The 26,782-nt window shown below is 40.3% G+C and overlaps 1 protein-coding gene across 2 annotated transcripts in view; it reads right to left on the reverse strand.

The window, feature by feature from the left end:
- The window catches only part of grk6 (G protein-coupled receptor kinase 6), a 44,561-nt gene that overhangs the window by 3,419 nt on the left and 14,360 nt on the right, over window positions 1-26,782 (reverse strand). For both annotated transcript variants that reach the window (XM_072662812.1, XM_072662813.1), the window contains exons 3-15: window positions 20,647-20,759; window positions 13,877-13,954; window positions 13,690-13,790; window positions 12,143-12,235; window positions 10,889-10,952; window positions 10,223-10,363; window positions 8,290-8,480; window positions 8,135-8,172; window positions 5,943-6,032; window positions 4,344-4,552; window positions 3,698-3,832; window positions 3,375-3,512; window positions 1,433-1,567 (exon numbers count right to left, since the gene is read on the reverse strand). In XM_072662812.1, the coding sequence (XP_072518913.1) occupies window positions 1,433-1,567; window positions 3,375-3,512; window positions 3,698-3,832; window positions 4,344-4,552; window positions 5,943-6,032; window positions 8,135-8,172; window positions 8,290-8,480; window positions 10,223-10,363; window positions 10,889-10,952; window positions 12,143-12,235; window positions 13,690-13,790; window positions 13,877-13,954; window positions 20,647-20,759 (1,526 nt within the window). The remainder of the gene's footprint in view (window positions 1-1,432; window positions 1,568-3,374; window positions 3,513-3,697; window positions 3,833-4,343; window positions 4,553-5,942; window positions 6,033-8,134; window positions 8,173-8,289; window positions 8,481-10,222; window positions 10,364-10,888; window positions 10,953-12,142; window positions 12,236-13,689; window positions 13,791-13,876; window positions 13,955-20,646; window positions 20,760-26,782) is intronic.

Below are 26,782 nucleotides of genomic sequence, written 5' to 3' on the forward strand. Positions count from 1 at the left end.
ACCGTGAAATTTATACCCTGTTCCCAAAACAAGATGATGACGAGAGAGATGCAGAATGAGGTCTGATATTTCAAAAACTAATCAAACGTGTAATATGTTTAATCTTTTATGTTAATGTTGTTAGTCGCTTCAGTGACTTTCAGTGTTCTAATTTGGGGCCGAACTGCTTTGTAAAAGGATGCTGTGCTTTCTGGTCGCACCTCCAAGCAGTAAAATACGATTAAAGGTAATAAGGGCCTTATGTCTGACTACACTTGATCAATAAGTGACTCTTTTGCCTCACACAAACTACTGAGATAAGAGAAATAAATAAACATTTAATCTAGAACATAGTAGAACATTATGTGGTAAAAGGCCACTGGATTTTTTTTGTCCAAAAACACTACAATACGTACCTCTCCTAAGCACCTGTTTATGTTATTTTTAATTTATAAGCCATGTCTTATGTTTTATATCTTGTATACAGACAATATTTGCAGCTAAACCCAAATGTTTCTAAACTATTATGCAGAATTGTCCTTTCATTTCGGAAAGTAGGAAGATGCATTGTACTAAGAAATCAGTCAAAAGCATAACTATAAATTTCCAGTTTTTCTACAGCAAATAGGGTCTGAGCAGCTGGACTAGTATTACTGCTACTCAGAGCTCTTTGCACGGCTAGATGAGGAGTAAAGCAGTTCACCCTCACTCACTGTATTATTTAAGACGGTACATAAAATAGTGATAGCAAGTTCTATAACTATAAGTTGAGACGTAGTCAAAAATATGACAGAGTTTATATTAGAGCAATGTTTAAATTCTGATTTTCCTGAATAGAAGAACCCTTTTATTTTGAACCCTCTCAGAAGCGCCCTCTAGCATCTTACCAACTCGAAAATGGCAGTTAGTTCTGCTACCCTCTAGTTGTTTATCTACATATGTGGTAAATACTCGGTCTATTTTTATTGGCACGTTGGCGGAAAGAGCTGAATTTTAGGCGTGGGCTGTACCCGTGAAATCCTCTATTAGCTATATGACACTAGAGATTACAGGAGATTCATGGTGCCATGCCAACACATTGGAAAGGGGAATAAACACCCAGGGGCCTTTTGTCCCATGATGTGGGCCCTTAAAATAGATTTAGGTCAAAGATGTGCCTTGTCCCCTTAATTAATGTTTTCCTTTATCCATTCTTTTGACACAAATACATTTTTTACCCCCATCAATATCCTATAACTAAAACAGATTTAATGGATGTTTATAACCTTTTAGACAAGTAAAAAAAAAGAAGCCTGGAGATACCCCTTTATCATGTCACTTAGCAATTGTAGCGCATATGGGGTTCTTTACAATTATTTCTTGATTGTTTGATTACTTAAGTAAGTCTGATGATAAATCACATGACTCTCACGCTATGAAATCTTTTGTCTCAGACAGAGTAGCCTGTACACACCTGTCTCCCAAAGAGTCTTTGCAGCAGGCCTTGTTTGGGTGGAGGGGAGGGCTGGCCTCTCCAGTCCAGGTCTGGGGGTAGAGTGCCATCCAAATTAAGCACATTGAGTTCCTTAAAACACTCTGACTCGATCATCTGAGGAGAGGCAAACATAGGATATCCTTGGTACATTTATGATGATACATTATGATTAAGTTGTTCCTTAACTATCTTGGACACCAAACAACAGAGAATCATCATTTTAAGGAGAGCCATGGATGAGTTGTATCTGAAACAATAATAAAAAAAATAATGGATGATGGATGCACTTTTCTCAAATATGAAATAATAACCTACATGTAATAATCATATATAGTTTTTATCTGTGTTGGCAGGTTGCCAAAGTTGACTTAACCTCCTCCTTGATGAAAAACGGGCTTTTACTTTTATTTTACAGCCTACCGTTATCTTTACTGCTTCCCCTAACATATGTCCTACCACTACTACTACATGCAAACGAGTGAGTGGGCCTTTAGCAGTAAGGTCTTGTAGGGTCAATCAATCAAAAAGCCCTTCTTCTTTGTATTTTGTGTGTTTAGGTGGAAATGACATAAAATGAGGCGCAAACTGCTGTGCATTACAGCTTATTACTGAGTGTTAAAGCTAGTTTAATCATAGGCGTGCTTTGATTTAGAGTTAAACAAGAGTCTGTTCTCCGGAAACAGATAAAGTCTTGTCCAGGAGCATAAATTAAAGAGGAACTAGTCTTCCCCCCATAATATAAGGCTAAAATACAAAATATAAAAGCAGTAAAGATAGTCATTAAGCACTTCAGGGAGCTCATTGAACAATGAAAGTTCTCGTTTCTAGTACAATGTGTTTAACTGTGCTTGAACTGGGTCTGTATTCTGTTAAAAGGTCTCCTCTTGCCTTGTTAACACCATTACTAACAGTGAGGTCTGAAGACATCAAGCATAATTACTTGACCTTTGTGTACACTTGAATGTAAACAAGTGGAAACTAGCTGGGTAGCTAACCTTAAAAGTGCCCTAGAATGGAGAGTTTAGTAGTGGAAGTGACATAAACTATAATGGCAAAAGTATTGGGACACCTGTACATTTATTGTTTCTGAAATCAAGGGTATTAAAAAGAGTTTATCCTGCTTTTGTTGAAGTAACTGTTGCTACTCTCCAGGAAAAGCTTTCTACTAGATTCTGGAGCACTGATGTGAGGATTTGATTGCATTTAGCAACAAAATAGTCAGGATGTTGGATGATCACTCATCTCTAAGGTACTGGATGGAGCACCATTCATCGTTCCAGAAAACACAGTTCCACTGCTCCACAGCTTAATGCTGGGGGGCTGGGAGGGGGGTTATGCCCTTCTGGCCCACGCATGGCATTAGGCAATATGTTCATGTTTGTCTGCTCCAGAGAATCCTACTCTATTGGCAAAACTTATCTACAGGGATTAGACAAGCTGTGTGTGTGCACTTGCACATCTGTGTCAGCAAATGAATCCATTTATTCGAAGGGTGTCCACAAATATTTGGACAGAGAGTGTACCATAAACCTTAAATACTGTTATGTCCTCTTTTAAAAGCAAAACCCACATACATAAATCTGAACTGCAACACAGGCCAATTCTTTTTATTTGACCTTTTAATGTGTTGTAGAAAGCTCAAATTCTATGCTATTCTAACAGTAAAATACTGACGTAATGCATTTTTTGGCACCTTTACTGGTATTAGCATGTACGCTAATATGTCTCGTTTCCGCCCCCTAGTCATAATTGAACACTTAAGTTCTAGGCTTTGTCTTAAGAGTTTCCGCTTGAGACTCATGAATCAGTGCCCAGGAAATATCCAGGATATAACTGGATATCTGTGGACCATTACTGCCTTTTCCTGAATCTGCATGACATCAAACCTAATAGCAATTGAACAGTGGATTGTAGCTCTGACCTCATTTTGCCAAGGGATGGGCACACTGCCTGTGGACACTTTGCTGTAGAAGGAGTCGTCTTTGGGCTCCAGCTCCACCCCCTTCACGGTGGAGAACTGCTCGATGTCTAGCACGTCCTTACAGTAAATGGCCTGAGGCTGCACACAGAAATGCACATCAGCGCCAGGCAGACTGTAGCGAGTCAGCACCACTACAGGTGTCCGATGATGAGTTTACACTTTAGAATGTTTATCTGCGGCAAATCATTAGCACACAAAACTGTGTTTAATACCTTCTAGGATGTTTAAACCTGCATGTTCATAATGTCAACACAGTGACTTACATCGGGAATGAAAGGGGCTTCCAGCATGCCTGCCTCCAGCCTCTTAAAATTGAGGGAGCGGAAGAGGGCGTGGGCCTTCACCTCTGAAGCTCCTCCCTGACAGCCAAGCCTCTCGTTGGGGTCTTTGGCCAGCAGCTGTGGGGTCAAAAGGCAGCAGGAAATCTTCCTTATAAACACACTTCCCTCAAAGGATAAACAACACCCTGCTTTACTCCCATTACTCCCACTGCAAATCAAAATACTCATTAGCATGTACACAAATCACACATCCCACCCTCTGATGGAGTCGGATTTCTAGAAACGACGGTCTCTCTCCCACATGATTTGAATAAAAGAACTCCTAGCTAGCTGATTAGCTGCCAGCCCTGATATTTTGAGGTCACAATAATCAGCAATGTGCCAGCATGAGGGCCTGGCAATCACACGCTAAATACACTTGGAGTGCGTCATGATTTCTTTCTTAAAATGAGGAGTGGCGTGATCAGAGACGCATAAGAAGTTCTTACACTGGCTTGCTTTTTAGATTCAGGAGTGTTTCTGATACTTTGGGCTGGAATGAATCAGGCAGAATGTATGTAACAGGCATGACTGCTGAGCTAAGACCTTATCAGAGCAATATGTGTAAATCACGAAAGTGGATGCTGACCATTTTACAGAGGGACTTGGCATCCTCTGAGAACTTGCTGGAATACTCCTCTTCCACATCTTTGACAAGCCGCTCCACCTCCTCACGCTTGATTTTCTTCTTGCGCTGCTGGAACGGAGACTGGCCCTCGATCATCTCGTATAACAGACAGCCCAGAGCCCACCAGTCTGGACTGAAGGTGTACCGTTCGTTCTTTACCACTTCTGGAGCTAGAGAGGGCACAGAAACACACACATACACACACAGTACCAGTCAAAAGTTTGGACACACCTGGTTAAATATTTAGGGACACAAAGGTATCCTATGCAGTCTAGAGGAACCAGTCTAGAGGAACCAATGCTTTGCTCATTGTTGTGTTTCTCTTATGCAGGAGCACCCTGTGCTAAGTGCAAAGGGTCAGTGTGTGCTGCAGCACACCTGATTCCACTTGCTTATCAGTTGGTCTCAGTCTTCAAACATTTGGAATGAAAACCTGCAGCCACACCGGCCCTTTGTGGATAAGCTTGGACGTTCATGCTCGATGTAACACACCTGATTAAACTTATCGGCTACTTTTACAGGGCCATTAGTTGTCAGTTTTGATACAGCAGTCAGAAATAGACAGAAAGCATGAAATCAGGTCTGGAATTTAAACCATTGTTTAAGGAACTGACCTGGCTAGAATACAGTGCCAGGCAAACATTAGATTACATTTTTTAATTGGGTTTATATTAATAATAAAATGAAATTAATATATATCGTTGCTTTCACAAAACCTTGTAAATTTGCTAACTTTACAGGAGAAGGAAATCAAGTTATTAAGTTTTAATTGAAGTCAATGTATTAAAATTGTATTCCACATAATATTTGCATTATTTCTATTAAATTCAGAGACAATGGAAAAAGAAACAACTGCCTGATTTACATTTTTCCGAAAGTGAAAAATGGCAAACATGGAGCTAGAAGATTTTTACATGACTGAGGTGATTTTGACAGATCTAGTGACCAAAATGTAAATCGCACAATTTAAAATTTCAGGTACTTTAAAGAAACCCTCCTTGCAGTTGCTGTACATTTTTATCAAAGCCATCAAATTCAGCGCTTTATAAGACTTTAACAAAGGAGGTAGTTGTTGAGGAACTATTATAATACCACAATTTCCATTGCACAACAATGCACATAGTCTTTACGGATATCTGCTTTATCCAAACACTGGCCTGTTTTTGAATGCCAGACGGGATGATTAGTTTAATACTCACAATGACTCTTTTCAAGCTGAGCTTTAAGCATCGTCTTCAATGGAATCCAATTTATACTTTTACACTTTATACGACTACTGTATATGGGAACCTGTCCCGTTCGCTGTAATAATAGATGTGCACTCTTAGCATTGTCTCAAGCAGTTTCATGAGGAACCATCTGGGATGTTCCCACAACATATGCTGATGCAGATTTGATTGTGTACTGTAAATTGATACCTGTGAGTCAACTGTGCATTCATTAATACACAGGCACCAACTTCACCATCTACTGTATATAAGACTTTATGTATAAAACACTAAAGCTACACAAAATAAACCTAAGGTGCTGAGAGTTCTTTATTCAGAGAGCTTATCTTACCCATATAGCCCACAGTTCCCACACGCCCCTTGATTGTCTGGCCCTCTGGTACATGCACAGCAAGGCCCAAGTCTGATATGCGGATGTGGCCTGAAGAGAAACAGACAAACACTGTGACTTAATTGGTTACTTGAACATCCGTGTCCCAGATGCGACAAACATAGTTCTGTTGGAGGAAATCTTCCTTATTGCCTCTGTCCTCTGACTCTTTGTGTAGCAGTGTTGTGTGCTTTTACAGCTATCTGTGAACACAGTAAGATATATCACGAATGGCTTGTGTAATGGGAGCGGTTTTACGGATTAGACAGCACTTGAAAAAGCAGTGTACTGAATTCCCTTGGTTCAAACGTCTACATAGTTTTCACATAAATTAAACATACTCCATCAACATAACCAGTCTGAAACACAAACCCATATTAATGTGGTATGTTTTATTCATGTGCAAGTGATGTACACAGGTTTCTCCATCTACAATCTGCTTTTAGAGATGCAGTTTACATGCAGTGTTAAGAATACGTTGGAACCGACCAATCGAATCACAAACACAACACCAAACTCCAAAGCCCACACCTCCTGGGCTCCCCCACCCCTGGTTAAATGTGCTCATTATTTATAAATAGACGTGTGTATACCCCCATGACATAATCTCTATGTGCAAGATTATCTGGGGAACGATATTCATATGTACCATTCATAGCTCCCCTCTAGAGAGGTCATTATGGGTCCTCTGTTCAGCTGTGCTTGACTTGCTGCTCGATGAGGCTAAATTGAGGATCCAGTGCTGAAAACAAAACTTCACTGATGCCCCTGAGAGGGCATTACTCCAATCATGTGCCAAGGAGTAGGTCAGCGGAACACATTTAAGTATTTTTGGCAAAATCAGGGACTAGAAATGTGGTGTACTCTACTCCCTCTAGTGGAGACTGTTTGGAACTGAAGTACTGTACTTCAACCACTTCAAATTTATTAGAAGACTGGGGGTCTGGGGTCTTTTCCACAGCAATAGAAACGAGATCTGAGGTGTTAAAGGAATACTCTGGTAAAATCCAATGAAAAGTTTTGTTGTTGTCCAAAGCGTGTTGTGGTGTCCAAAGTTAGCTTAGAGCTATGAAGCTAATAAAGCTAATACAGCTAAATGGAGCCTATGGGTTTGTGCGAACTGTCAAGCTGTCCAGTGATCTCAAACAAACATCCCTATGTAGTTTCTGACATCTAAAAAAAATGACATCTGTCCACTGCAAAGCTAAAACTGTAGTAACAGCTACAGTACAAATGTCAAATGTTTGTGGACACCCCTTTACTTTACCCACAGCATTACACACAGCTTGTCTGGTCCCTGTAGAGGAGTATTGTCAATAGAATAGGATTCTCTGGAGCACATAAACACAGACCTATTGGCACCATGCCTAATGCCAGCCATGGGTTCGAGGGGTATTAAGCCCCCCAGCATTAAACTGTGGAGCAGCGGAACTACAAGTGGTCCCTGGAATGATGGACGGTGCTCCATCCAGTACTTTTGGGATCAGTTGGGGATTAGGGGATGAGGTGCGGCGGTGATCATCCAACACCCCGAGCTCACTAACACACTTAATGCTGAATGCAATCAAATGCTCACAGCAAAGCTCCAGAAAGCCTTTACTGGACAGTAGAAACAGTTACTCCAACAAAAGCAGGATAAACTCTATTTAATACCCTTGATTTCAGCAAAAAGTCATAAATGAGCAAGTGTCCCAATACTTTTGTCCTAATAGTGTAAGCTTAATTTTAAATGATAACTGTATGTCGTACAATGCAGGAGAGCGTAGTATGGTGAGTAACAACACCACCTTCCTTGTAGTAGACTAGGGTTCTAGTCACAACACACCACACTACACAAATACAAGTCCTTCAGCAGGACTCTTAACACTGTATTCAACTACATGTGTAATAATGGAAGCCGATCTAAGCGTCAGCCAAATGCTATAAATGTAAATGTAATTGATGGGGTATTAATCTACACTTTACCTCACTTGTTAGCTACATCAGCCTGGTATCTCCAGCCCAAAGCTGAAGTGTCTTGGCTGATCGACTACACTTAAGGTAATGCCAAACTACTACTTTAATAATGTAACTGACAAAGAAAAGCCTTTGTAGGGCATCCAGAAAACGTCAGCCATACCCAACATATAGTATAAGCTCATAATCTTACTTACCATGATCATCCAACAATATGTTCTCCGGCTTTAAATCTCTAAAGAAAAAGAAAGCACAAAAAAGGAGAGGGGGGGAGGTCAAACTATATCTCCTCACCAAATCAGTCATTTGAACTTTGTTTGTATAAGCCAAGTGCCGGAAGCACATGACTGACCTGTAGACTATCCTCTCTCTGTGGAGATCTTCCAGGCCACAGCAGATCTCAGCAGCGTAGAAGATGGCTCTCTTCTCTTCAAAGCCAGCTTCACCCATGTGGTAGATATGGAACTTCAGGTCTCCTCCGTTCATCAGCGTGAGCACCAAGCACAGGGCATCTTTCGTCTCGTAGGCGTATGCGAGACTCACCTTGAGGGAAAAGAGGTGGCTTGTCATGGGGGCCTCACAGGAATGTCGCTGAGCTTTGCGAGCCATTCAAATGTGTGGGAAAATGTATCTAAAGTCTAAAGCCAGGCCTGTGGAGACCGCCTGACAGCCAAACATAACAACTCTCAAAATAGCCTGCATAGGGTCAGCTTACAATCATATACACAACCGGCACAAGTCCATGTTATCATTTCATTACTCGCTCTATTTTTCTATAAGAAGCTTCGAAGGCTGATGCTCCAAGAGGAGACTTTTGATTTCATGCAGTTTTTCTTATACATTATACGTGTATCATCTATTGTTGAGTCTGGCCTAAAGCCTCCAATGTAAACATGAAATTTAAGGCAATGATAAAACACCCCTATCAAGAAGAACTGAGATTTTCTTTCCTTTATTAAAATGAAGATGAAGGTGAAGTTTGAGGTAACACGTCAATATTGTTACAATTTTTTTTAACACTCCATTCGGTCCTCAGCCCATACAGTCCATATGTGGAAACTACGCTGCAAAAACAGCCTGTTCTGAATTTACTGTTTCTCTGATGTCGCAAGAACTACTTGTACATATCTCCGCCTGTTCAGCCTACTGTAGTGTACTGTAGCCCATTCACACTGCAGTTCTTTCTCCGGAGCGTTTCAGCTCTGAATAGGCCTGTCATGATAACTACTTTTTTGGATGATATATTGTCCCGTTCATAAATAATTGTGATTGACGATATTATTGTCACTTTACGACCATTCTGTGCCACTGATAAACTGCTAATGTAGCAGCATACTAATGCATCATTTTAAAGAGCACTGACTGTTTTATTATTAGGAATATTCATTATTGGAATTGGAAAAATAATCTAATAAATAACTTCATAAAATAATAATAAATCCATTGTTTTTAATGGCGACATACCAGCTCATTCATGTTAATTGGCTCTCCTCGCCGACTGAGGTCTTGCCCATACATTTATATTAACTGCATTTAGCCGACTTCCACAGTTATTCGTATTACAGAGGTGGGACAATGTAGTGTTGGGAGTCTTGCCCAAGGACACTCGTAGCGCAGCATAGCCACCTAGACTGGGAATCAAACCCCATTCTCCCACATGGTGTGGTAGCTCACTGGCAGGTACTGGTATAGTACCAAACACATATATTGTATGATAATTTGATAACATAGTTATCATGACAGGCCCGTCTCCAAGTGCTTTTTAAATGAGGCACAATACATCACAGCCAATCAGAACTCAGCTCCTTTATTTTATATCAGTCTTAAAGGCGCAGTAACAGAAACAGCCTGTCTAATTCTACCATTTTTGGATCTTAAAGCCATACAAACATAGTAGGCGGGCCTCAAGAAAAAAAAATGGGCCCTTTACTAGAAATAAACTTCCCAATACAAAATTCCCATGCTTTTTCCCTCAGGTCAGGATTGTAAATAGTAATTCTAACAGCACTCCATAAAAGCCGTATATTCAAGGACATAAAAAGCCACAGCAAAACCCTATAGTCTAAGATTTCTTGGGGGTCCAGTGGACCGCAGCAATGAAGTGAGGGCATTTCTTTTGCCCTTGCCTTAGTACTTCAGAGACACAAAGAGTATGGCTGTGCTTTTCCTTCTCAAGATGTTGTGACGTATCAACCGAGATGCAAAAGATAAAACCACTCAAAATGAAGACATTGTGAGACTAACCAGTGCATGTAAGGTCGGGCAAAAGCGCCTGAAATACTTACTACAAACCGACTGTTGACCTTTTCCAGAATTTGCTTCTCGTTCAGGGCCATGGACTCGCCTTTTCTTTTTTTGATCCTTTTCTTCTCCAACTTCTTGCAGGCATACATCTTGCCCGTGGCACGCACCTGGCATGCGCAGACCTAGGGTGGGAGGAAAAAATAAAAATCAAGGCAGAGAAGGGAAAGAAGAGTTCATTCTTGTGAAAAGATCCTCCACAAATGCTCTTTTGTGGACATCAAAGTCCCTCCAAGTTCTTCCAACTGAAGTGCAAAATGAGGGTAAAAGTGCACCAACAAAAGTAACCACATATAGCTAGCCAGAGCATACAAAGAAATGTTTGAGCATAGCCTTGGCATGTGGGTAGGTCTTAGATCTTAGATTTCCAGAGCTCAAAAAAGATATTTCACAGTTACATGGTCAACACTGGGCTTTTTATAGAATTAGCTACCACACAAAAAAAATCGCTATCGCACAATCCAGACTTTAAGCTGTACCTCGCAGCTCAGAATACAGTTGAAGGCATTAAGGCTGACTTGCAGTATCTTTTGCTATGTCACAGTTTTTAAAGTAAAACAGCAGTATGCACTTAAATATCCAGTATATCGTAAGGATTTATCTCAACAAAAATAAAGAAAGTAAATATCCATAACGTAGATGTAACTCACCTCGCCAAACCCGCCCTTTCCCAATACCCTGTACTGACGGAATGTGTTTTTTGTAACTGGCTGTCTGTTAAAAAGAGAGAAATACTTAAACAGTTAAAAGACTGCATGCATGTTTTGCAAAGAGAATATGGGTCATGTCATGTCTGTATTAATAAGCGGTTTCAAATACAGCAAACATTCTGAAAAACCACATACTTGTTATAAAAGTACACCACAGAGTTACAAAGCAATTCATTAAGGCCGGGTTTCCCAAAAGCCCCTTAGTGTTCAGTCTGATGCTTGTGCAACCATTTAAGGGTCATCTTTGTGCTAAGTTGCTTTTGGCAAACGCAGGCATGGGCAGTAAGAGTACATTTGCTAAGAAAATAGTACTATTAGAAAACTACAGATAAATGTTACTTATTAGGATAAGTAGTGATTTTTTGGATGCTAATATGCTTATTTAACCATTTTCAGAACAGCTGTAGCTTCCTTGTACAGCTAGTATTTCTAACCAGTGCTTCACTGAGACTACTCAGGAGTGCTGCTGGTGAATTTGAACTTATTAAAGTCACAAGATGACAGCAAAAACAGACTAAACGCCAAGAGAAATGGTTTTAACCTATTTGTCTTAAGACCATTTGTCTTGAGACTTAAGACTTTTGCACAGTATATAGATCCCAGTTGTATACTATGCAGTCTTCACACTAGTAGTCTGACTCAGAGTGGTCTAGTGGGCCTCTGAGCGGAATGTGAGCGTAAAAGGAATTTATCCCAGATTATCTTTTCTGTTCAGTCTGAATTATTTTATAAGGGGAACTTGCCCAGGCTTGCTTTTCCACTTTCAGGTTGAGGACTTTTTTGGGGGGGAACTAATGCAAATAAACAGTGGGGGGCACTGAGTTCACATCTGGTTTGCATAAGCTTGTCTTCATAAATAAATCTCGATACCCAAAGGAATAAGCAGAATTTCCCATGGACATCAGGGAGGGATATATCACTTCCATAATGCAAAATGCTCACGAGACCAAATTATGACTTTGTTATTTTTAGATTACTGAAAATAACAACCCATGACCACTGAAAAGAATGGAATCAAGTTTAAATACTGTCAACAAACTCAACAAAAACTTTTTACTATCTCAGTGGTCAGAGAGCTTGGCTGCGACTCATGGAAGAAGTCATGGGTAGGCATTGGATAATGTCAGGACAAGACTCTCAGCAAAATTGACCATAATGGTCCCATAGGCTCAGGGAAAGAGGCTATGGTAGTACCTCTCAAGCCATTTCCACTGTAGGAAGCGGTTGAAGAACATGCTGTCGAGGTAGTCTGCGAAGGGGGCCACACTCAGGTAGTCATGGATCAGTCTGGAAAAGAAGAGAGCAAGTATCTGAAATAAATTCATGTTTATATTTATATTTATATATATATATGTATATATACATACATACATTTCTAGTCTAAAATATAGCAAAAACAAGGCTGATCAAGTTGAAAGTTTCACATCAGTCAGTTTGACCACCGACCACTTGGGTTTTAGTAGTGGAGTTATTATGACCAAAGAAGGGCTTTTAACAACTGTAATAGACAGGGACATTGTGCCATTCGTTTTGCTCCTCACCACTTACTCTGTCTACAGGTCTCAGGTTACACAGAAATGAAAAAAGATCTCAACATGGAGAAAACAGTAAAGTCAGAGTGTTCATTAACTGTTCATCCATACTGGGATTGGGATTTCTGAGTGAAAGGCACTGTCAGGGAGGGTCTCTGAGCACGCCATTTCCGTTTGATGATATACGGGTGGTGAGAATTAGAGGTTATTGACATTTTTATGTATGTATGGAAAAGTCATTTAAGGGCTTTTAGCAATAAGTTGACGCATGAACATACCAATGAATGTTGGTAATTTTCCATTTTCGAGTTTCCTCTGTTGGATTTGACTTGATTGACTCCATGGGATTACATTTCATACACAGGGGTGTAAGAAAATATTGATACACTTGAGTATCGCAATATTATGTGTGGTAATACCGTATCAATTCTCAAAAAGATAGTGTCGATTTTTAAGTTTTACATGCAAAGATTCATCTGGGACAGTGGCTCATCTGTGTTGTGTTGAAACCCTCACAGTTTTCTTACTGTTTTCTACTATGACGGTTTTTCTAAAATTTGATTTAAAACAATTGCAATAGTTTATTGCTGTGCTGACAGTATCACATTACACAGTCATATCAGAATATTATGGCCACCTATAGTGAGAATAGCCACCCTTGGCTCAGATGACACTAGCGAGAAGTTGTGGCATGGACTGTATTAGGTGAGGAAAAGCGTTCATTACATTGGTTAACTGTTCAACAGTGCCGTGTCAATTGCTCTCTGCCAGAGCCACAGTTCCCTTCCCAGTGCTTTTAGTCCCGTCCGAATGCGTAATTTTTTTCAGATGGCAAACTTCAGCTTCAGTAAAGATTTTAACACCTTAAACCTTCTGTAAACTAGCCGTAAAAATAACCTCCGGTTATATTAATCCCACATTTACGAAGCTGTTTCCCACATTTTTCTGCTGATAATTTTCAAACCAAAATTTCAACATTACTATAAGTGGGTTATAAGCCTTAATTGTGGTCAAAGGACGCTTTTTTGGAGGTGACAGCAGTGCATAAATTGAGTAGCCACTTCTATGTTCTATTCTATTCAAATGAACTCAGTCATTTATGTCGAGATTTCTTATCCCATGCGTTTTGACGGACGTCCTGTAGTGGAATGACATTACTCTGCCTCCCCGTGTAAAATGAATACCGCCCAGATAGGGCTTTGGACGCACTTTGTACACTCCATGAAGAGTTCTTTACAGGCCTCCTGTTTCAAGCGCTCTGCACATTTAGACGCCATCTCCTCCGTCACCTCAGAGACGTGGTCCTCTGACTACGGACAAAAAAAAATATTATTAATAATAATATTTTCATAATATGACTGCTATTTATCTGAGCCCTGTTTGTGAGGCTTGTTACCTTTGGATTAAGAAACTTGTCAAGGACTTCCTGTCCGCATTCCTTCCTCTTCTCATCTTGGGTTACTTCATACTCAGCCTTCAATGGTCAGTCGACATGCGCATACACACACACACACACACACACACACACACACACACACACACACACACACACACACACACACACACACACAAGCATTGCATAATTTTGTAATAGTAGGATAATGTCCAAATTCACAAAACTCCAAGCCTCCAAATTTGTAATTGAACTAGAGCAGAGAACTGGATACAGAATTCAAGGTTGGGTTCACAACCTGGGTTTGGACATCACGGCTCGGTACAACAGGAAAAAAGCCATAAAACCTCTAAAATGCATAATGCTAAAGTTTCATTTCATTAATTTTGATCAGACAGCCGTGCAAGATACAGTTTGTGTGCCGCATAGTCCCTGAAGCTGATGATACAAGGGTGGTTAAGTTCACGCTTGTTAAGTTTGTTCCACTTAGGCTCTGTTTAAACATACAAAAGTCCACCCCCCCCCCTCCCACCCAAAGAAAAAATAGAGGAAAACACTCTTGCTGATTTTAAAGAAGCAGGCGGTTCTTCTAGGTCCTGTGCATGATTTGTATTCACTATAACCAGACACTAATGCTGCTAACTTGCTAACAGCTTAAGGTTTCCAGATTAACCCTCTGGAGTCTACGAACATGCCAGCACGTCAAATCAGATGTTAACTGATGTTTCTATTCAAATCTTTGCAATAATACAGCGCAGAAATACTATTCAAACGTTTCCTGAATCTGTAAACTCCACCCTTTCCCTTTCCCTTTCCAGTGCAATACTGTATGTGACTCACATCCAGAGTTACGAGGCTGTGAAGATGGATCGAGACACTCGTCTATGCCTCTTACAGTGTCTAACTGGTGGATTTGTGTGTCCGTCATCTGCCTCTCATCTGTAATTGGTGTATTTGTGCATCTGTCTGTAGTTTAGTGTGAAACTGACCAATAGACAGTCCAAAACTCTTCTGTCTTCAGTAGGAAAGTCTTCTGTCTCTCGCTATTTCAAGCACCAAAACAATTCATTCACATGAGTAAAGGTATGCTCTCACAAGGAATATGAAGAATCTCTAAAATATGACTTCAGGTTTAGGGTCAGAGTATCTTTTCACACAGTGCTCTAGGTCACATGGGGCCTCATTATAGTGACAGCTAAGCTATTTTTTTAATATGCAAGTGCCTTTAAAATAAAAATTATTTTAAACATTCTGAAGACTCTAGAGGGTTAAATTTAAACATTCTGAAGACTCTAGAAGGTTAAACTCTCACTTGTGAAATCTGGTTCTGCATTAAGTGCATCCATCCTCCCACATAGGCTACCGTGTATTCATAACGTCGACACTGCGACAGTTCAGGCTGATTACTCAATCTGTTACACCCCTAAATCGAAACATGTGCCAGGAGTTCTTCCTCAATTGGCCGAACACTTCCAGTCATCTCATGCTTCAACCCTCCGAAGTCACAGTTATTGCTGGCAATAACAAAAAACACGGGTGCTTTTTGAAACAAGGTCCGATTTTCCACACATTCCAGATCACACTCGTGTTCATGGGTTGAAGAAGATTAGATGAATTTGCTGTTCTTGAAGTTCTTCCATGTTTTGTCGTGCTTATCTACCCTTAAACAAAGGAACCTGTCAGTAATATTGTAAAGGTAATGAATCATAACTAATGATATAATTGATTATGTAATTCATTAAATACAATAATACATGAAAGCTACAGCACTAATCCTAGACTATAAGTTTTATGAAAACATAAAAAAAAAAACACAACAACAACAAACTGCCTGGCTTACTTTTGGGTCCTAACTAAGGGAGCATGACACATATCCACAACACACTCATGTCTTGCTCAGCTTCAGTCGTCTGCTTTCCTACAAACCAGTCACACACACTCACATGTGTGACAAATCATCTATGTGGCTGACCACAAGAAAAGCTGCCAACTTCACAGCCACAGTCAGGCCTAGCTGTTCGCTCTTCTTGATCTGCTGGGTCTGTCCACGGGCCTCCGATATACGCGCTGCCTGGATAAAATCAAGCCCACCCAGCGCTGCACTGAGAAGGATGATTATACACTGAAGAGCCTCGTTGTTGGACTAATATGAGCCTGTTTTTTGTCAATGGGTAATTTGTTTGAATGCGGGTGAGGAAAGCCCCTCGATTGGAGGCCAAGACACTGTTCACTGTTCCTAACATGTTTATTAATGCAATCAGCGCCACTGCTATCGCACTTTGGCTAAATATGCAGCTACTTGGCCTTTGGAGACGAGCAAACAGCAACGGCGGTTCACGCGTGGGCGGAAGTGTGCAAGCGAAAGACGATATTTACACGGAGGTCTCTGCGTTGTGGCTTGTAAGGGCAAAGCAAGTAACAGCTCTCACTAGCTATTTGATTTTGGCACAACATGTCAAAGGGACTGGGAGGAAAACAGAGCCAAGATTGGTGTTTGACTGTGAAGGGTAGAGCATGTAAATCAGGTTTTCAAGGAGTCATATAACCAGTGGGCCTTTAAGCCACAACTTCTGCAGTTGAAGCAGAAGTAGCTTCTATATTAAAAATAGTATATATAATAATAACAAATATATTGATTATTTCAATGGAAATTTTGATTTAGTCACAAAATCTTAAATAGCTGTACACAGCAGGGTAAGAAAAACACTGGAATTCTATGAAATAACGACTATAACCACGTTCTAAAGGAAAAAAGAGGGACACTAGCATGTTTTCAATTGGGATATAAAAAGTTCACAAACATCCACATCCTGTCTTTTATATTGTTAAATACTACAAATCAACTGGAAATGTATAGTTAATGTGTTTACTTTATCATTTTTAGGTAAAACTGTAATCTGTTCATCTTAAAAAGTTTAAGTGTAATCGTGCTAACAGGCAAAGAAAGGCGAGGCATGTTTATTTCTATAGCAGAACTAGCAGTTAATACATTTATACAGTACATTTCAAGAAAAAAGAATAAAACTGAAGACAACAGGTAGAAATAAGTCTATTATATTGTATATATAATATACAATGCATTATATTTAATATAATAACATTCAATTGAAATGACTCTGAATAATAATCTGAATCTGAAGATAACAAATTAATAACGAATGAATGAACACAGCCCAACGGGTGTTCTCAATATGTTTGATAGTGATTCTGCTAGCAGTTAACAGGCCTTTTCTCAACTAAATAATCTTGACACTACGGTCGACACAACTAAGCAAACACTAGCGTACTCGTGTGTTAGTGTGAGTGTCTCCATGGCTTCCCGTGACACATCACTGCTAAAGGATATTGAAAAAGGAAGCCCAGATTTAGCCATTAGCGAGAACACTACACTGTAGACAGGAGCTTTGGATACCAGTCTTTTACGGTGTCCCAGCGGCTTCCCTGTATTGTCCTACTCCCAAGTAAAACATACTTCTACCGAACACTTTCATGACTTTCCTGGTCAGAGGCATTTGCAAGATGTAAAATGAATAAATAAATAAATAAATAAATGACAAAAAACAAAAACAGGAAAAACAAAATTATAATTTAAACAAAAGATTTAAGAAAGAAGATATTAAAAGAACATTAAATTAGGATCAACACAGTAAAACGTCCAATAAACAACAGTTCCTCGAGCCACGGCAATATGGTAAAACTACTATATCACAATATTTTCAAATATTTTCAAGAGAAACAAAGTTTAATGCAATATTCTGACATGCAGACAAACACTGCTATTCATACACTATTTGATACAGCGATTTTTACTCCATCCAATTAAACAGGCCTGTTAGTGTGTGGACAGTGTGTTCTTTAAGCTTTGATGATATCAGATAGAGCAGACTGTGTCTCACAATAAAATGTAATCACGATATGATAAAATAGTATTATACTGCAGGGGAAAACTGCAGTAGATCTGAAGCTACACTGAGCTAAAAGCCTGCTCAAATAAGAAGGTTTTCAGCTGGGATTTCAAATGCTCTAGAGTCAGAGCTCATCTAATACTCTCTGTCAGCTGGTTCCATTAAAGAGCCACTGCCTAACTGCTTCTATTATAAGTGAGTCTCATGTCGACAGGCTTTCTGTGATGATTTTTATTGGGGGTTTTTTCTCGTATAGGGAAAACATCTCACATCTGAAGACACGTACAGACAGAGATTAGACTGAAAAATACTCTTTTAGCACAATGGTTCCTAAACCTGGCCCTGGGGTAGCCCTGCCCTGCTCTAACACTGCCACTCAGGAAGGTCTTGTTATTATCTGGCCAGTTGGGTCAGGTGCGTCAGACCATTACCAATGTTTCTGAATGTACTTTTGCACAGGGCTCAGTTTGAGACAGCTACACTTCTAGCTTTCAGTGTGTGAAAATCATATCTTACTCTTTATTTATTGTTATTTGTGTAAGAGTCTGTGATGGAGAAGAAAGGGCTGCTGTTGTGAGTCACACATTCTGAAGAATGGAGCTCAATCATTCACTTACTGTGTGTGAATGAAGTGAAGATCCTTTACTAGCTGTTGTTAAAGACCTGGGCTGTCCACTGGGCTCATATATTAAGTTCAAAATGTCCTTATTTGGTTGGTAAATATGTGAATATATTTGAATTTTAAATATTTAATTTTTCCAGAAGACATTGTAACTGCAGTAAACACCGTTTCTCTAAGACAGTGTCATTTGTCCTAAATCGCATAACATCAAGCTTCCCAAAAAGCACATAATAGGATTATTAACTAGCTGTTCTCAGCCCGCAGGCGTCCGAAGATTGTCAAAAAAGTTGCACATGCTTTTTATTTGTGGCTGCATAAATTTGAGGCACATAATCCACTCCCCACCATCATTATCCATTTGTTGATGGGCAGCAGCAACTGCTTCTCTTACATCATTGCTGATGTCTGTCCTCCTTGGCATTGTATTATCACACACCTGAACGCTGCAGACCAGCAAACTGGCAAAACGTCTGCTTTTATAGAGGTGGTCACACATGCCGTGTGTCACATGTTGATGTTCATCTAAGGTTGTATTTACCTTCATTTTAAGACCTTCTAAGGACCATAGAATTATTTTAGCCTCATAGAATTATTTTAGCTTTTACGTAAAAACCATAGAATTCAATATGGGGTGTACTTTGTTTTTCACATGACTGTATATTGAAGTATATACACATGATGGAATCATTAGCCTAGTTCAATAATGAGCGCCTGAATTTAGAGTGACGGCTTGGCAGATTTTTCTCACATTTTCCACGGTCCATTTCAAACAGAGCACACAGAGAAGCAGAAAGGCTATTTCTGACTGTTAAGAGTTGTAAGATGCCTGAAAATACTGCTACTTTTAAAAGCCCAATAAAAGGTGAAAAGGTGAACCTGTGAAAGTGTTGTTGTGTGCGTTAGGTAGCAAGCGTGTGCAATTACCCAGGCTAAAAGCTGAGAGAGTAGCTCTGAACACTCAAATGTGCATTTCTCCCTAAATTTGACGAGTATTCAAATTAGACATTTTTAGAGCCCTAGTATAGGCTGCTTTGTTAGTCGTGTACCAGTTAGTTTCACTTTCAAAGCCACAGAGCACAGTCGGCAGTAGCGTGCTGTTAGTCATGGTTAGCGCTTAGCATTTTATTTGTTTTTGTGGAGCTGCCTTATGTGCTGCCTTGGTGATTAAATGTGCAGAAAGGTCTTCAGATGCTTCCTCTGCATTAGTTATGTATTCATCATTACTGTAGTTTTTCAAACGTATTATTGTATTTGTTATATCGTACCTAAATGTGTGTACCTGATGTATGGTATACTACACCATGAATACAATTGATCATGAACCTCCCATAACCTTCTTTATTTATTCATTATTACTAGGGGTGTAAGGGTACATGTATTCATGCATGCATCATATAAACAATAGTGTGGTATGTGCAAAGACAGATAAACGTAAACATGGAACTATTAACTAAGCTACATTAACATGTGAGCACCATGCCTCGCTAAGCTTAGATCAAACGGATTGGCAAACGAGAAACAGAAGTGATAAGATCTGCCTGCTTCTTTCAATTTAGCAAAGTGTCTGTTTTTGTAGGTGTGATCTTCCTAATGCACATGTTTTACTTTTTAATCATCTAAAATATTTGGTATATTTGAGTTTGGTATAGTTTCTATAAAATATTTGCTATATTTGAGAATTTCCCCACAGTGGGAATAATAAAGGTTTATCTTATCTTAACGTAAGAGAAGCTTTACAGTTTAGTAGCCAATTGTGACCTGCTGCCTTTAGTTTTCTTATCAGCCCTGCATAACAAATATGACCCATGAGAGAGTGTGTGTTCACTGTTTACATTTTACTGTTTAACACAATACAGGCTGTACCAGCTACCTCAGGTGGGGGCTATATGACACTAGGTGGAAAAAAAACTGTAACTCACATGACAAAGAAGTCCAAGTTAGTCATAAGTATTTATGGGGGGGGGGGGGTGTTGTGGCTTTTTGTCCATTGTACCAAATTGTAACATCAACAAGTCGGTTGTACATCTGATGTGTTGCATCAATGTATCGTGATAATCATATCATGAAGCTGCTGTCAATTATTAACGCTTAACACAGACATCATTAAACATACATTGTCTAAGTAAACTAACCTCTGGATCTTTCACTAACTGTCAGATCTGTGAAACTTCAGCTTACGGAAAGAAAACTGTGTCTATGCTGCCTACTATCTAAACAGAAAGATTAATAAAAAGTTGGCCTCTTACCACAGAATCCAAAAATCTGACACAGCGCTTCAGCTCCGGCCTGGTATCGCAGAACTGCCGAAAGAGCATGCGCCCGATTGGCTGCCTCTCACAAAGGCTGTTGTAGTCCTTCTCTGTGGAAATGGTACAAGATGGGACTCAATGACTAAGCACTTTAGAGAGGGGGAGCTGAGTGCACACACACACACACACACACACACACACACGTGCATACACACGTATGGACAGACGCACAAAGCAAATGAGTAAATATCACTGGAGCCAGTCGATGAATACAATAAAAATCAATAGCACTCTCCTCTCTTCCTCTCTCTCTCTGCCAAGGGAACCTCAGGGACATGCCCATTACCTAACTGCAAAGAAACGGATACAAGCAGCATCATCAGCATCCCACCACAGGCCATCTCCGAGCATTAACCCTCTGGAGTCGACGAATGTGCCGGCGTGGTTTCTGTTAATATCTGTGCGATGACGCTGCTCAGAAATGTCCTTCATTTCCTGAATCTATAGAGCCGGTAGAACCCCCCCCCTCCTTTCAATTGCACTTCATTGACAGATCGTATGCAACTCACATCCGGAGTTGAGAGGATGTAAAGAATGGTTGGAATACTCAGATAAGGGAGAGTCACGTTTCTGAGAATCCCAACCCGTCTTTATACTTAGTTATAGTAATTTATAGCGTCCGTCTATGGTTTTGTGAGAAACTGACCAGTGGACAATCAGAAACCTGTGTTCTGTCTTTCGTCGTTTCTAAAATTTTATATTTTTATATTCCACTACTTTTCTCAGACTAAGACTCTGGTGAACCTGTTTCAATCACCAAAACAATTTGTCCACATAATTAAAGATATATTCACAAGAAATATGAAGATTTTCTGAAATCAGAATCAGAACCGAATATCTCTTCCATTCAGTGATGTAAGTCACATGGGGTCTCCTCATTTCGGTATTAAACATGTGGGTAATATCTAATATGCAAGTGTCTTTAAATATGTAATTAAGAAGATATCGAGAGATCGAGGAAAATGCTTGTAGGCTCCAGAGGTTTTAAGGCACACTCAATGCTTCCTCAAACTGCTTACTGGTAGTCGCATCCAAAACTGCGTCAGTGAGCAGTAGTAAACACTGCCTCTACGGCTTATCAAATGTATTAATACATATTTTCAGCAAATCCTTATTACAGTAACGCTTACAGTTACACTGTCTTTCATAACATTACAGGTGTAACATCAAAACCAAAAATGTGGCCTGAGCAAAAGTCTGAAAAGGCTCAAAGCAGGCCTAAGGCATATCACCAGTAAGGAACTCACGATCTCTGAGCTGAATCAAAGTTCCAAGCTTTCTACATTTCCTGACTGTCCGAACCTTGTGCTAACATCCATCAAACAGGAGTTACTCCAGTTTCAGCTTGCGGTTTCTACAGTGCTGAATGGTTAAGACATGGAGGCTGTGTTTACTACTGCTCAATAAAGAAAAACAACAAAATATGGCATTTGGCGAAGGGTGCCCAATGAGCTATGGGTGTCAAAAAAGCCTTTTATTGGCTACTGTAATTTTTAAGGGATACAAATACATTGTGCTGCAAAAACAACTGTAGTAGCAATCTAACTTTTGCCCGTGCTTTTGTTGCTTTATTTTTATAGGTACCTATAAGCAATACAGTTTGAGAGACCATATTACAGTCTATCCAAGTGATGCAGTTCACACTCAAAGGTTATAAGCTGGGTTATTACTAGTTAGCTACTAGCCTCGTTGAAGCTCCAGTGCTTCAACAACAAAAGAAAAAAAGCAATCAATACAAGTCTTGACTGATCAGCTACATCTGGGGAAATTCATTTTTGCTGAACGCTTCCTTTAACAGTCTGTATCACCATGGTACCACGAGTACAGCGTTTGACGCAGTGTTTTAGAGGGCCGTCAGCTAGGCTCGCAGTCTGCGGCGAGGTTGAGGAAGAGTAGGTTGAGGAGCTAGGGGCCGGGCAGCGGCAGCTGGAGGCGGATTTGCATGCGCCGCTCAGGTGGACGCAAAAGGATTTACACAGAGGCAAATGGGAGTGTGTGTGTGGGCCTGCTTCGGTTAGAGCGGCCGTGTGTGGGAGGCTGGTATTGATAGCAGTGCCGCATAAATACATCGAAAGCTCGCGAGGCTCTTCTTCCCGCTCAGCCAGAACAGCCACAGGTGCGTTGTTCACCAGCGCTCTGCAGGAGATAGCGATCAGTTTCACGCCCTACGCTTGAAAAAGGATGTGGATAATGTCAAACACTAGAAGCTGCTCATCTCATTTGCACAGCAAACAGTAAAACCATAAGCCAGAAGAGCTCATGATCTCTTTTAGAGAAGGGAGAGCTTTTACCTAGGATTTAAATATTAGATTTTTGTTTACTGTTTTATTTTATTTTGGTTGAACATCACTTAAGTAATAGATCTGAGCCTCAAAGTAACAAATGAGGAAAGTAAAGAACTAAGAGTCTGACTAACTGTCTGTCCGTCTGTCTATCTATTGTGTTTCTCCTTATATCTATGTGTCTATCTATCTACCTGTCTGTTTATCTACCTAGCTATTGAGTACCTTTATATCTGTGTCTGTCTGTCTATCTATCTATACATCTGTCTATCTATCTACCTACACACCTGTCTATCTACCTACACACCTGTCTATCTACCTACACACCTGTCTATCTACCTGTCTGTCTGTATATATATATATACTTGTCTTTATATTTGTCTGTCTGTCAATCTGTCTATCGAGAGTATCTTTTTATCTGTCCGTCATCACCTGTCAGTCTACCTGTCTGTCATCACCTGTCAGTCTACCTAATATTTATTTATATTGAGTCACTCCTCTTGTTGCTGAATTCAAGCAAATGTTCACAGCAATGCTTCAAAATCTAGTAGAAAGCATTCCCTGGATGTTTTGAAACAGCTGGATAAAAAAAAAGGTGGAAAAACTCCATATAGTGTAGCATCTATGTTCATCTCACCGAGGATAGTCTTTAGCTCAGTACAAAAGAGTGGACCATTTCACTGCATTCACTGCTGACCAGAAAAATAACACAATGTAATTCATGGAGGAACAGAGGCTGCTTTGATAAGGTAGGACATCCCAAAACGTTGGTAGGAGCCCCTCTGAGAGTCTTTCTCTATATGTCACAGCATAGTTTTCTTAATGGGAATTCACAGCCCTGACAGCAGAAATATGAGTCAGCAGATCAAAGAAAAATATACAGCATGAAAAAACAAAGGACGAGGAGTAAGAAGAGAGAGAGAGAGAGAGAGAGAGAGAGAGAGAGAGCAACAAAAAGTAAGAGAGAGGGAGAGAGGAAGAGAGGGAGGGAGAGAGAGATTCTCCAATATTAACTTCATTTCATGCTTTTACATTTCTATCAGGCGGGTCTTACATCGAGCTACACGGGACGTCGCCATCTGCTCAAGGGTTCAAACAAGGTTGGCGTCATGCTAAAGGCTCGGGGAGCGAGTGGCCCGCTGAGTGATATTAGACTTGTCATTGCCCTGCTGGTCGGGGAAATGCGCTGATAAAGTCAAACGTGTGGCGAGGGGAAGGGAGCCGATGTCATGAAGCCAAATTGGAGGCTCATTAACAGTTGCAGCGAGCAGCACACAAAGCCACATTGACAGAAGGCTGCTGGGGCCCAAGCATGGAAGCTTAGGGCCTCATTATGGCTCAATAGGCAGGGTGATGGGCCTTGAGCTGAGCAAGGGCTTGCCTTCCACAAGTTTGCATCGGGAAACGAAAGAACATCAGACTTTCTGTCTAGCAGGGTCGGTCTTTGGTGGTTATTGTAATGTACAGATTTCTATATTCATCTTAGTATTTGCTATTATAGTTGGGAACAAAATCATGCATTAGGTTGTTATTTTTTATGTTAAACGTGCACTGCAAAAGATGATATGAGGTAAAATCCTCTTAAATGTAACCTAAAAATCTAATATTTCTCATTAAGGTTATTGTAATAATATCATAATATCAATTCACTTATTTGTCTTATTCTACTGGCAGATATTTTTACTTAATTTAAGAAACAAGCAAAAGTATATAATTCAAAGTGAAATAAAACTCTTTCAGTAAATAAATATACATATAACAAATGAAAAATGAAGTTACACTACATGGACAAAAGTATTGGGACACCTGCTCATTCATTGTCTCTTCTGAAATGAAATGTATTTAAAGGGACTTTATCCTGCTTTAGTTGTAGAGTAACTTTGATGGAAAACTACCCATCATTCCAGAGAACACAGTTCTTCCACTGCTCCACAGCTCAAGGCATTAGGCATGGTGCCAACAGGTTCATGTTTATCTGCTCCAGAGAGTCCTATTCCATTGATAATACTTCTCTACAGGGACCAGACAAGCCATGCGTGTGTGCATTTGCACAGCTGTGTCAGCAAACTTGCAGAAGCCCAGTGTATTCATTAGATGGTTTGTCCACAAACATTTGGACATACAGTGATTTTTGGACTAGATTTAAAAAAAGACTTCACATATTTGCTTTTGCAGTGTAAGGACACAAATCAGGAAAAAGCTAGAAAATATGGGCAAGCATAAGAATCTGAGACACTCTGAGACAAAAGAAACTATGATGTCTAGACAAGTGGGTCAGAACGTCTCCAAAACATCAGTCAGGGCTTGTTGGGTTCTTGGTGTCTTCTTGTTCCCAGCATGCAGTGGTCAGTATCTACAAAAACTGGCGAAGAAAGGAGAACCAGTGAACCAGTGAACGGGTCATGGGCACCTAAGGCTCATAAATGTGATCCATGGAGGCCCCACTTCACATCGTACAGGATTTAAAGGATCTGCTGCTAATGTGCTTGGTGTCAGATATCACAGGATGCCTTCAAAGGTCTAATGGGGTCCATGCCTAGTATGGTCTAGCATTACTCTAAACATTCGGAGTCCAATAAATGCTCTGTCAAATTGGGGATATCGGGGTACAAACTAATGCAGAGTAAAACAGAACACTGACTTTATGTTGATAAACACATCCAAGTAGGACATGCTCCTGATCATCTTCTCAGACTCCAACGAGGTCAAATTCATCATCATATCGAATTCTATTACGTTCTGTAAGATGCAACGTGGGGCCTTCATGGATCGGACTGGTTTGCCCAGAACATCCCACAGACGCTCGATCAGCTTGAGATCTGGGGAATTTGGAGGTCAAGACACGCCCCTGGAAGTCTTCATCATATTCCTCAAACCATCCCTGAACAACTTCTGCAGTGTGTAAGGGTGCATTATCCTGCTGGAGGAGGTCACCTCCATTACAAAATTCCCTTGCCTTTAAGGGGTGTACTTGGTCTGCACCGATGTTTGGGTAAGTAGTGCATGTTAAAGGAGCACCCACATGAATGCCAGGCTTCCTATAAGAACATCACCCAGAGCATCACACTGTCTCTGCCGGCTAAGCTTTCATAGTGCAAAACGTGATTCATCAGGCCAGGCCACCCTTTTCCACTGGTCCATGCTTGTTCTGACACTCACGTGCCCATTTGTAGGTACTTTCTGGAGTGGACAGGGGTCAGCATGGGCACTCTGATTGGTCTGCAGCCACATATCACCATACGGAACAAGCATTACAGTAGGTCGTACATGACGGGTGAGCCTTTACTCCCGATACACATCAATGAGTCTTGGGTGCCTATGGCCCCGTCGCTGGTTTACTGGTTGTCAGTTTTTGGACCACTTTTGGTAGATTCTGACCACTGGATACCAGGAACACCTCGTAACACATTATTTTTTGGAGATCTTTTGACCCAGTTGTACAGCCAACGTAATTTGTGCCTGGACAAAGAGGCTCAGATTCTTACGCTTGCACATTTTTCATGCTTCAACTCATCACCTTCAAGAGCTGACTGTTCACTTGCTTCCCAATATGTATATGCCGCTCCTTGACAGGCGCCACTGTAACCAAATAATCAATGCTATTCACTTAATCTGTCAGTGGTTTTAAAGTAATGGCCGATCAGTGGGCTTGTTGTCAGGCTGTTATTTGCTGTTCTACTTTGTGGTCAAAAATAAATGTGCCAATGCATCTCTTTTCACTTCTCACATTTTAATATTGAGTGTATTTGAATTTTTCTTGTTACAATTACTCATCTGTGTTTGCACACATC

The sequence above is a fragment of the Salminus brasiliensis genome, chromosome 18, assembly GCF_030463535.1.
Source record: "Salminus brasiliensis chromosome 18, fSalBra1.hap2, whole genome shotgun sequence".
Classification (NCBI taxonomy): Eukaryota; Metazoa; Chordata; class Actinopteri; order Characiformes; family Bryconidae; genus Salminus; species Salminus brasiliensis.